The following is a 13385-nucleotide window of genomic DNA, read 5'->3' as shown; positions in this document are numbered from 1 at the left end:
GTTTTAAGCGCAATATTTTCTCACGAAAAGATGCTCGACTATGCATATAATTGGCAGCTTTGGAAAGAAAACACTCTAAGGTTTCCAAAACTGCAAAGATATTATCTATGAGTGCCACAGAACTCATGCTACAGGCGAAACCAAGATGATACTTCAACCAGGGTCCGCCCGGTGTCCTTTGTCTAAATTGGTGCGTAATCTACAAGCTGCACGCACTCATCCAGTGATTGAGAGGAGAGAGAAGGCTTTCAACGAACGATATATCATGAAGAGATATGTGAAAAACACCTTGAGGATTGATTCTAAACAACGTTTACCATGTTTCAGTCGATATTATGGAGTTAATTTGGAAAAAGGTTCGGCGTTTTGAAGACTGAATTTTCGTTTTTTTTTGGTACCCAAACGTGACGCACCAAACAGAGCAATTTCTCCTAAACAAATCATCTTTCAGGAAAAACGGAGCATTTGCTATCTAACTGAGAGTCTCCTCATTGAAAACATCTGAAGTTCTTCAAAGGTAATGATTTTATTTGAATGATTTCCAGATTTTTGTGAAAATGTTGCCTGCTAATGCTAACGCTAAATGCTACGCTAGGTGCGCTAGCTGTTACACAAATGCTTGTTTTGCTATGGTTGAGAAGCATATTTTGAAAATCTAAGATGACAGTGTTGTTAACAAAAGGCTAAGCTTGAGAGCTAGCATATTCATTTCATTTGCGATTTTCATGAATAGTTAACGTTGTGTTATGGTAATGAGCTTGAGGCTGTATTCACGATCCCGGATCCGGGATGGCTCGACGCAAGAAGTTAAAAGGTGCGTTACCCAGCGGGAGCCTGGTTTATTAAAAGGTGTGTTACCCATCGGAAGTCTTTGCCGTCAAACTTGCGTGCGCTGGTGAACAGGACGGTGCGGGCAGGCATGTTGATGCCCATGGCAAAGGTCTCTGTGGCAAACAACGCCTGAGGAGAAAGGATCAACAATACATTTAGCAAACTCACTCCAATTTAAAACACACAGGAATGGCTATAGCTTTTTCACCCTATTGAGCTGAGATTAGCCGAGGTATACTGTGCTAGTCTGGTTGGATCCATAATAGTTGCTGGAACCGTGCTGGAAATGACAATATCCAAGCCAGCACAGTATGTTTGGGGTGGGAGTGATAGCGTGAAAAGGTTTCAAGTGAATGACAACGTTCTGTATAAGTTAAAGTGAGATCCAGGTAAGTTCCAGATCGGCAAGGCCTACCTTAATTAGCCCCTCAGAGAAGAGGATCTCAATGGTTTCCTTCAGGATGGGGAGCAGTCCCCCGTGGTGAATCCCTATACCTCTCTTCAGTAGTGGTAGAACATTCTCTACCTGGAAACACAGTAATAATAAGTCATTTGATGAATATAACACATGTATTGTTAAAGACACACTAACATATGTCAAAGACAATCTAGAAATCAGTGAAGCCATACAATGTCACATCAAAATGTAAAACTTTTTTTTTTTTTACTGTTTTGATTAGCTTAAGCCAGCCATCCATCTGAAGAATAAAAATATGCTGTCCTCCTCTGACCCTAGCAGAGCCACACACATGGTTGTGACCATTACCAGACCCTCTGAGCCAGCCTTCAAACTGCAGCAGCCTTCTGACAGCTCTACTACACTATAAACCAACGACCACCGCTCAGTAGAATTTTACATTTGTCACTCAGCAGATGCTCTTACCCAGAGCGACTTACAGGAACAATTAGGGTTAAGTGCCTTGCTCAAGGAATTATGTTGACAGGTTAACTTAGTCGGTTCAAGGATTCGAACCAGCAACCTTTCGTTACTGTCCCAATTGTCTTAAATCGCTAGTCTGCCTGCTAAAACTACACAAACAGAAACAACCACAGGAGAACACATCCTATACAGCCTGAACTAACAGTATAAAGGGATAGAGAAATAAGGAAATATTGTGTGTGCTTGTAATCAAAACCACTAGTCGCGAACCACAGAGAGACTGGTGGAAACTTTTACAGGCTAATAAAGAATCCACTTTCAGAACCTCCAAAATATCTCTGCATGTCACCAAGCTGAACCATTTCAGAACAAGCTCTTCACGTTGCTCTTTGCTGTGGCTCGTGTGTTAGAGTTCTAATAGCCACAGATGACCACACATCAAGGAGACCCAATTCACACAGACTTTATTAGAGTGGAGTTCAACATGACAGGAGACTTTTCTTCTGCCTCTATTGACATTGTATGGGGTGCATGAATTGGCTGATTTAAGTGAGAACAGCATGTATTGCAAACAAGCAAATCAGGCTTTTTTCAGTGTGTGTGCATGTATATATTTAATGATATTCAAATCAACCGACCCACCTGAGGCAGCTTCTTGTCATCGTCAGACAGACAGTCTACAGCGTTGTTAAACACCTCTTCTACAAGCTGCTTCTCCTCATCTGGAAAAACAAATGGGACATGTGCATATTAACTGACACGGTTGACCATCAGACGTGTATAGTGCCACTTCCGCCACCACTCCAAAGATCAACAGCCTTCTACATTTACATGAGTCAATTGAGCAGACACTTACCCAGAGCCACTTACAGTAGTGAGTCATTTAGCAGACCCTCTTATCCAGAGCCACTTACAGTAGTGAGTCATTTAGCAGACCCTCCTATCCAGAGCCACTTACAGTAGTGAGTCATTGAGCAGACACTTATCCAGAGCCACTTACAGTAGTGAGTCATTTAGCAGACCCTCTTATCCAGAGCCACTTACAGTAGTGAGTGCATACATTTTTGTACTGGTCCCCAATAGGAATCGAACCCACAACCCTGGCGTTGCAAACGCCACGCTCTACAGACAGCCACACAGGACCCTCTGACAGGGCAGGTAGTGAGTGTTTTGTCTGAGAACAATGTTGCAGCGCAGACCATGTAAAAGTACATGCAGTGATAGACAGTCTGATGGATCAGACCAGGAACTGAGGCAAACAGGAATAAAATACATGCAGATATGATAACCCACAGCCATTTTCATATTCAAATACATGACTTGTATTTGCACTCCACGGTGACTGTAGGCAGGACCCTGTGTGTGCCGGTATGGGAGAATGCGCCTCTCCTCTCCCTCTCCTATAAATGTGTTCACACCGCTATAGAAATACTAGACGCCATGGTCACATTACTATACAGACACCAGACAGGCGCCACACAGATCCTATACAGACGCCACACCATACAGACACCATACAGACACTATACAGGCGCCACACTATACACCATACAGACATTATACGGGTGCCACACCATAGGCACTATACAGGCGCCAGAGCATACAGACACTATACAGGTGCAACACCATACAGACACCATACAGGCGCCACACCATACAGACGCCATACAGACGCCACACCATACAGACGCCATACAGGCGCCACACCATACAGACGCCACACCGGCGCCACACCATACAGACGCCACACCATACAGACACCACACCATACAGACGCCACACCATACAGACACCACACAGGCGCCACACCATACAGACACCACACCATACAGACACCACACAGACACTATACAGGCGCCACACTATACACCATACAGACATTATACGGGTGCCACACCATAGGCACTATACAGGCGCCAGAGCATACAGACACTATACAGGTGCAACACCATACAGACACCATACAGGCGCCACACCATACAGACGCCACACCATACAGACGCCATACAGGCGCCACACCATACAGACGCCACACCATACAGACGCCACACCATACAGACGCCACACCATACAGACGCCACACCATACAGACGCCACACCATACAGACGCCACACCGGCGCCACACCATACAGACACCACACCATACAGACACCACACAGGCGCCACACCATACAGACACCATACAGGCGCCACACCATACAGGCACCATACAGGCGCCACACCATACAGACACCACACCATACAGACACCACACAGGCGCCACACCATACAGACACCATACAGGCGCCACACCATACAGACACCACACCATACAGACACCACACCATACAGACACCACACAGGCGCAACACCATACAGGCGCCACACCATACAGGCGCCACACCATACAAACACCATACAGACACTATACAGGCGCAACACCATACAGACACCATACAGGGGCCACACCATACAGACACCATACATGTGCCACACCATACAGGCGCCACACCATACAGACACCATACAGGGGCCACACAATACAGACACAATACAGGGGCCACACCATACAGGCGCCACACCACACACACACACAATACAGGCGCCACACCGCACACACACACAATACAGGCGCCACACCACACACACAATACAGGTGCCACACCACACACACACACAATACAGGCGCCACACCACACACACAATACAGGCGCCACACCACACACAATACAGGCGCCACACCCCACACACACACACAATACAGGCGCCACACCCCACACACACACAATACAGGTGCCACACCACACACAATACAGGTGCCACACCACACACAATACAGGCGCCACACCCCACACACACACACGCCACACCCCACACACAATACAGGCGCCACACCCCACACACACACACAATACAGGCGCCACACCCCACACACACACACACACACTACAGGCGCCACACCCCACACACACACACACACAACAGGCGCCACACCCCACACACACACAATACAGGCGCCACACCCCACACAATACAGGCGCCAGGCGCCACACCCCACGCAATACAGGCGCCACACCCCACACACACACACAATACAGGCGCCACACCCCACACACACACAATACAGGCGCCACACCACACACACAATACAGGCGCCACACCACACACACACACACACACAATACAGGCGCCACACCACACACACAATACAGGCGCCACACCACACACACAATACAGGCGCCACACCACACACACACACACACAATACAGGCGCCACACCACACACAATACAGGCGCCACACCACACACACACACACAATACAGGCGCCACACCACACACACACACAATACAGGCGCCACACCACACACACACAATACAGTTAATCAGATGACATCCAGGTCAGCCTGAGAAACAAACACATGACCATTTATCATAGTCTGATTCTCTTGGTAGCCTAGTCAAGTGATAGACTACTTATTTAACAGCACACTTTATCAGTCAATTAGACAGCAGCAGACACTTCAACATGTGACTACTCATCATAGAGCAAGTCAGTCTGTGATGCTGTTGGTTGGTTGGTTCCAGGAGCAGTGTCAGAGGAAAAGCCATACCTGACAGTTCCAGAAACAATGTCATAAAGGATTAAACCCCAGCCAGAGAAGTTCATTAGAGGGGGAGGGGAAAGAGACAAAGATGGGCAGGGGTCAGGAGGGAGAGAGAAGAGAACGACTGATGCACGTGGCTCCCTTCTCTCTATGATCCTCAATAGCATTACTACAACCCTTGCCGTCCCGGGGACACAAAGGGCTGCACATTTGTTTTTTTGCCCTAGTACTACACAGCGAAGTTAAATAATCAAAGCTGGATGATTAGTTGAATCAGCTGTGTAGTACTAGGGCAAAAAAACAAAATGTGCAGCCCTTGGAGTCCTGAGGACAGAGTTAAAGAAACACTGGATTTGCCTAAACCTGAAAACAGACCAGCAGCTCTGTTTCTATAAATACAACAGACGAAACTACAACAGTGCTGCTCCTTATTACGACGCTATTAAAGAACTGCTACGGTGATAAACAGGTTTTTGAGAGAGAGGGAATTCTAAAACCTTCTGCATAAACCACACGCACGGCTTAGCGAAATTGGTTGTGTAAATACAAAATCTTTCACAAGATGTATCAGCGTCAGTGTGTTGCAACGCAACAACAAAGGGAGGAAGAATGTCAAAATATTTGTTATTTTAGTACAAACAGCCTCTGGTCAGGATGGAGGGATAGAAACCTCTGTAGGGTCAAGCCAAGATTTATCTGCTCCATCATCTTTATCATTACACTGTGTTGTCTCTCCCCCCTCAGAGACTGACTGGGCAGTACCCCATAATGCATTTCTTCACTGTAAGTGGAGCAGAGATCTAAAAGCAGCCGAGAAAGCACAATGGGGCATATTGATGTCTACTGGAGTCGTCGGCTCACTGGCCGGTGGACAGAGAACATTTGGTGCCCTTACACTTAGCTGACTTAAACTTTCAACCAGCTATGCAGAACGTACTCTGACTCGTGGGTTTTTCCACAGTTAACCAATTAAATCTGCAGCCTAGATTCATCATCCTGCTGCTGCTACTCAGGATCATCGCGCAATGAATCAGCATAGTCTGCATAACATACTGGCACAGAGTGTCGTCAAGTGTTTACTAGCCATTCTATGGCTATGTATCAAAAGGTATTCTGAATGGGCCCTGGTGAAAAGTAGGGAATAGAGTTCCATTTGGGACATATCTGCACACACAGAAAAGTTGTGTAGTCCAGTGTTGAGTGGCATGCTTTTATGTAGCCCATGGCTGGCATGCTCTGCCTTCAAATCAGTGGATTTAGTTTGTATTGTTAGTCACACCACGAAGAGAGCAAATGAGAGAGAGCAGTGAGTTACATGTACACTTCAAATTAACATTGTGTGGCTGGTAGATTCCAAAATACCTTTTTACAAAGAAATGACACCCCACACACCATACAGACACACACTACCCACCATACAGACACACACTACCCACCATACAGACACACACTACCCACCATACAAACACACACAACCCACCATACAGACACCACCCACACATACAGACACCCACTCCACAGTGCTAGCACTGTGGAGCCACACACCATACAGACACACACTACCCACCATACAGACACCACCCACACATACAGACACCCACTCCACAGTGCTAGCACTTCACTCGCATTTCTAAATAAAAATTGTGTAGTTTGGTGTGTGTGGGGTGTCTGTATGGTGTGTGTGTGGGGTGTCTGTATTACAGACACCCCACACACACCATACAGACACCCCACACACTACACAATTTTTATTTAGAAATGCGAGTGAAGTGCTAGCACTGTGGAGCCACACACCATACAGACACCCCCCCACAGAGACACCACACTATACAGATACCATACCATTTTTTTATACAAATGAAATACTGGCACTGTGGAGCCCTGACCACACGCCAACGTGGCTGGTGAAATCTACCCGCAGCTGGCAGGTGTTAATTTTAGGCCCTGTTTGAATCTTGAGTGATGGCGACTATTAAAAACACTGTTAGCAAAATTCCTGACATTCCCGTCCCACCCTTGGAGGAGGTACATGGTTGTACGCAGCAAGCACCAAGTAGAAGAAAACAGACTGGTGGAGGCAGACTACCTGAACATGTCCAAAAATAATCATCCGTTTTCCACTGCAAAGTGCATTGCTATGGTATGCTCTAATGAATTCTCCCCATCGAGGGAATAGCTACCTGTGTTGAAGTCCAGCTTGGACACCTGCAGGGCGTAGGCCTCGCACTCCTTCTTACTGAAGCTGAAGATGATAACCGGCTGGAAGTTCTTCTCCATGATCATCTTCACGATCTTGAACACGTTGGACGGCCCTAAAGGAAACACATAGTGAACAAAACAGGGGATTTTGGGTAACATTCCAGGAATTTTGAAACCCAAATTTAGATGACACTAAGTCATCTGACAAAACTTTGCTCACATTAGTACTTGTGGTCAGCAGTATAGGCAGTTAGTCACACACCTCGTGTTCCTCCTTTGCGTCCCTTGGTGTCCCACTTGCCACCTCCGCTGCTGCCCCCAGAGTCCCCTGTGTCTCTCAGCACCTGCATGGCCGTGTTGAAGTTGTCCTCTCTGAACTCTCCCTGGAGGAAACAAGACACGATCAGACACACTGGATCAATAACCGACCCTAGAGTAGACACGATCAGACACTCTGGATCAATAACCGACCCTAGAGTAGACACGATCAGACACTCTGGATCAATAACAGACCCTAGAGTAGACACGATCAGACACTCTGGATCAATAACAGACCCTAGAGTAGACACGATCAGACACTCTGGGTCAATAACAGACCCTAGAGTAGACACGATCAGACACTCTGGATCAATAACAGACCCTAGAGTAGACACGATCAGACACTCTGGATCAATAACAGACCCTAGAGTAGACACGATCAGACACTCTGGATCAATAACAGACCCTAGAGTAGACACGATCAGACACTCTGGATCAATAACAGACCCTAGAGTAGACACGATCAGACACTCTGGGCTTATTTCACATTCTATTACAAACTGACATATCTAACTTTGACGCAGGTCGGTCTTCTGTGGTGAAGGATAAAACTTTAACAGTTGTAAGTAATCTGGACAGTCATCATCCGACCCTAATATTCAACACGCCGGTCATTCCCAGAGGTGAGAATAGTTCTCTAAGCTACTATTCCCAGAGGTGTGAATAGTTCTCTAAGCTACTATTCCCAGAGGTGTGAGTGGCTATCACTACGCTACTATTCCCAGAGGTGTGAATGGCTATGACTACGCTACTATTCCCAGAGGTGTGAATGGCTATCACTACGCTACTATTCCCAGAGGTGTGAATGGCTATGACTACGCTACTATTCCCAGAGGTGTGAATGGCTATGACTACGCTACTATTCCCAGAGGTGTGAATGGCTATGACTACGCTACTATTCCCAGAGGTGTGAATGGCTATGACTACGCTACTATTCCCAGAGGTGTGAATGGCTATGACTACGCTACTATTCCCAGAGGTGTGAATGGCTATGACTACGCTACTATTCCCAGAGGTGTGAATGGCTATGACTACGCTACTATTCCCAGAGGTGTGAATGGCTATGACTACGCTACTATTCCCAGAGGTGTGAATGGCTATGACTACGCTACTATTCCCAGAGGTGTGAATGGCTATGACTACGCTACTATTCCCAGAGGTGTGAATGGCTATGACTACGCTACTATTCCCAGAGGTGTGAATGGCTATGACTACGCTACTATTCTCAGAGGTGTGAATGGCTATGACTACGCTACTATTCCCAGAGGTGTGAATGGCTATGACTACGCTACTATTCCCAGAGGTGTGAATGGCTATGACTACGCTACTATTCCCAGAGGTGTGAATGGCTATGACTACGCTACTATTCCCAGAGGTGTGAATGGCTATGACTACGCTACTATTCCCAGAGGTATGAATGGCTATGACTACGCTACTATTCCCAGAGGTATGAATGGCTATGACTACGCTACTATTCCCAGAGGTGTGAATGGCTATGACTACGCTACTATTCCCAGAGGTGTGAATGGCTATGACTACGCTACTATTCCCAGAGGTGTGAATGGCTATGACTACGCTACTATTCCCAGAGGTGTGAATGGCTATGACTACGCTACTATTCCCAGAGGTGTGAATGGCTATGACTACGCTACTATTCCCAGAGGTGTGAATAGTTATCACCAAGCTACTATTCCCAGAGGTGTGAATGGCTATCACTAAGCTACTATTCCCAGAGGTGTGAATGGCTATCACTAAGCGGCTACTTGTATGTTTAGCCGGGTACCTAACACCATGCTTAGTCATCCCACTGACAGACATTGTAAACCGAACCTAAATAATGGAGTGATTTTTGTGTGCTCTCATCACTGTAACCCACCTGGCCTGTTAGGACAACAGCGTGATGCAAGCAATGCTTAACACAGACCTAGCCCGAACCATGAAAAACAGCCCCAGACCATTATTCCTCCTTTACAGTTGGCACTATGCATTGGGGCAGGTAGCATTACTACCTTACTAACTTTAAGTATCAGCTGTCAGAGCAGCTTACCGATCATTGCACCTGTACACAGCCCACCCAACTACCTCGTCCCCATATTGTTATTTTGCACCCCAGTATCTCTACCTCCACATTCATCTTCTGCACATCTATCACTCCAGTGTTGATGCTAAATTGTAATTACCACAATGGCCTATGTATTGCCTTACCTCCATAATCTTACTACATTCGCATACACTGTAAATATATTTTTCTATTGTGTTATTGACTGTACGTTTGTTTGTGTGTAACACTGCTGTTTGTGTCGCACTGCTTTGCTTTATCTTGACCAGGTCGCAGTTGTAAATGAGAACTTGTTCTTAACTGGCCTACCTGGTTAAATAAAAAATAAAAATATTCTCCTGGCATCCGCCAAACACAGGTGTTGGATTGCCAGATGGTGAAGCGTGATTCATCACTCCAGACAATGAGTTTCCACTGCTCAAGATTAAAATGGCGCAGAGCTTTACACCAGTCCAGCCAACACTTGGCATTGCGCATGGTGATCTTAGGCTTATGTGCGGCTGCTCGGTAAAGAAACCCATTTCATCAAACTCCCAACTAACAGTTATTGTGCTAACATTGCTTCCAGAGGCGGGTTGGAACTTGGTAGTGAGCGTTGCAACTGAGGAATTATGATTTTTATGCGCTACACGCATCAGCGGTACTGTTCTGTGAGCTTGTGTGATCATCCACTTCACAACTGAGCCCTTGCTGCTCCTAAACATTTCCACTTTATCTTTATGGATACATCTATCAAATGACTGTACAAGGAAGTGAATTAAGTGTATTTCCACCATGACAGGGTGTGCATCATGTGTGTGTGAGTGTGAAAAGTAAATGCAGAAGGTAACGTGTTGTCACAGTCAAGACAAGAGGAAACCTCTGGTATTGTGGATGTCCTTACGTTCTCATCCACCACAAGGTGAAGTCCGTCGCCACCTGCTGGGAAGATGTAGTGCTGCAGGGGGGTGGGCCGAAAGTCAGTATACACCACGTGACAGGGCTGCATGGGGACAAGAGGAAGTCACCAGTAAAGTATTAGCATCTCATCACAATAACAATTTATTCACAGTTAAGTCGATTCAGTAAATTCTTTCCAAGTGTGTGCTCGGCCTTCGAAAGGGAACGGCCAGTGTTGCGGCCCAGTCCTTCTGCTGACCAAGGTTAGTCTGGCACTAGAGTCAGACTGGGCAGCCAGGGGGATGGCAGACCGGTCACTAGACCGTGCAGATGGGACTGGTCACTAGACCGTGCAGAGGGGACCGGTCACTAGACCGTGCAGAGGGGACCGGTCTTTAAAAGTAATAGGATATGTGGTGGACACCTCTGGAGGCACAAGATGTGGGACATCCGTCAACAGCCTGCGCATCTTATAGGAACCAAGGGTTAAGTCAAGTAAGTGACCAAGTTAATTAAATAAACCCCACCTGTTTGTGGAGGTGGCAGATCCACTCAGCAAACTGCTTGGCGTTGGGGATAGTGGCGGACAGGAAGACATAGTGGACATTGTCAGGAAGCAGGATGATGGTCTCCTCCCAGACCACACCACGCTCTGCATCTCTCATGTAATGGATCTCATCAAAGATGACCCATGCCACCTCTCTCATGACCTCTGACCCTCGGTACAACATGCTCCTCAGAATCTGAAACAATAAGGAGAAGTTAACTTTATTGTCCAATGTATACACAAATGCCCACAGAAATGCATCTTCCATTTGATCCTTATCCCTCCAAAATATAGAATGGAGCAGAGGAGACAGATGAGAGCAGGGGACGGAGGTCGGAGCGGGGGTCGGCACCAAGGGCAATATCAAGTTGAGCAGACAGAGTGGAGAGTTGATAATGTGATGATAATCGAATGATAACGGAAAGCTCTGATGTTGTACCTCAGTGGTCATGACAAGGCAGGAGGCAGTGGGGTTGATGGTGACATCACCGGTCATCAAGCCAACATCTTGGAACTCTTCGTACATCTCTCTGTACTTCTGGTTACTCAGGGCCTTGATGGGGCTGGTGAAGATGACCCTCTGCTTCCCTCTCAGGGCTAGAGCTATGGCATACCTGGAGGAGGGGTAGACGTGGGTTTGGGAAAGTGTTTAAGAGACTGCCTAGATACACTAATCTGGCCTTTGAGGTCCTAAGTACAGGTACTGATTTTTTACCTGGGACATCAGGTGAGTGGAATCTCAAGCCAATCAGTGACATGAATCAATTAACTAATTTACAGCCAAAATAACACACACTCGGTGTGTCAAACTCACTCTGCACAGACAGTCTTTCCTGCAGAGGTGTGGGCAGACACAAGCACTGACTGGTTGTTGTCTATACACAGAATGGCCTCACGTTGGAAGGGATCCAGAATGAAGGGGTACTCCTGCAAAACAGACCAGAAAGACGTTAGCAGGAACAGAAATGGGTGGACTGGAGTCACTTGACAAAGCAATGTTTAAGGCCCTGATTTTCAGACCGTGCTTTCACCATATCCACGCAACAGAGATTTACAGTTACACTACCTTGGCTGCTTTCCCCACACGAGGCTTAAGCTGTGTGTACTCCTCATTGGCTGGCAGAGCCACCTGTTCAGGTAAGGAAAACAGAAATGTCAGTAAGGGGAAGCCGGTTGATATATTGGACTATACCCAGGTTTCATAAATTAACTTTAAAAAATATATATTTTGTTAATATTTCAAAAGATCTGTGAAAGCTCTTACCTCGTGATTGCATCCTTCCACTGTCTCAACCGGCTCCACCTTCACTTTGGGCATGCAGTCTGCAAGACTGGGGAGGGCCATTTCATATTCATTAGCATTCAATCCGTTAACCAACCATGCGTAGAATTCACACATCACTCCAATTTGCGTATCATATAGCCATGAAGCCATGTGTCTACACCAACAGGGAATCATAACACTTACAAATTACAAATCTAGGCAGTCGGTAGAGATGAAAGAGTGCACTGAAATTGCAGTGGGCCGGACTCAAACCCATGCTGCAGCTATATCTGATCTTAAGGCAGCAAATCTAGAATTGTTCAAAGTCACGTCATCTTACTTGATCTCCTCTGTAGAGACAGTCTCCAGCCTGGCCTTTTTCCCGAACACCACCTCATCTGTCCCGTCGTTGTCTGCTTCCCTCTTGGTCTTGGCAGCAGGGGGCTCGTTCGGTCCGCCTTTATCATTATTACTGGTTGCTTTCCTGAAAAGTGAGAATAAAGTGAGAATAAATCAGTAATTCCGTCAATTACATCTTCCATTGATTAGATACACTACACGACCAAATGTATGTGGATACCTGCTCGTCGAACAACTCACTCCAATCATGGGCATTAATCTGGAATTGTTACCCCTTTTGCTGCTATAACAGCCTCCACTCTTCTGGGAAGGCTTTTCACTAGATGTTGGAACATTGACGCGGGGACTTGCTTCCATTCAGCCACAAGAGCATTAGTGAGGTTGGGCATTGATGTTGGGCGATTAGGCCTGGCTCGCAGTCGCCGTTCCAATTCATCCCAAACTTGATTGATGGGGTTGAGG

At 46.5% G+C, this 13385-nt stretch overlaps 1 protein-coding gene and 1 non-coding gene across 3 annotated transcripts in view; both read right to left on the bottom strand.

Annotated features, from left to right (window-relative positions):
- Positions 1-13385, bottom strand: part of mtrex (Mtr4 exosome RNA helicase) — a 50593-nt gene that overhangs the window by 35412 nt on the left and 1796 nt on the right. For both annotated transcript variants that reach the window (XM_031826261.1, XM_020484864.2), the window contains exons 2-13: positions 12904-13047; positions 12564-12630; positions 12366-12428; positions 12114-12226; positions 11739-11913; positions 11280-11495; positions 10757-10855; positions 7759-7879; positions 7478-7609; positions 2354-2433; positions 1247-1357; positions 859-960 (exon numbers count right to left, since the gene is read on the bottom strand). In XM_031826261.1, the coding sequence (XP_031682121.1) occupies positions 859-960; positions 1247-1357; positions 2354-2433; positions 7478-7609; positions 7759-7879; positions 10757-10855; positions 11280-11495; positions 11739-11913; positions 12114-12226; positions 12366-12428; positions 12564-12630; positions 12904-13047 (1423 nt within the window). The remainder of the gene's footprint in view (positions 1-858; positions 961-1246; positions 1358-2353; positions 2434-7477; positions 7610-7758; positions 7880-10756; positions 10856-11279; positions 11496-11738; positions 11914-12113; positions 12227-12365; positions 12429-12563; positions 12631-12903; positions 13048-13385) is intronic.
- Positions 10953-11082, bottom strand: LOC116374530 (small nucleolar RNA SNORA35). The gene has a single exon (XR_004210496.1). It is a non-coding gene; the product is annotated as a small nucleolar RNA SNORA35 (small nucleolar RNA).

Source organism: Oncorhynchus kisutch, linkage group LG6 (genome assembly GCF_002021735.2).
Source record: "Oncorhynchus kisutch isolate 150728-3 linkage group LG6, Okis_V2, whole genome shotgun sequence".
Classification (NCBI taxonomy): Eukaryota; Metazoa; Chordata; class Actinopteri; order Salmoniformes; family Salmonidae; genus Oncorhynchus; species Oncorhynchus kisutch.
This window is presented reverse-complemented; position numbering and strand designations above follow the sequence as displayed.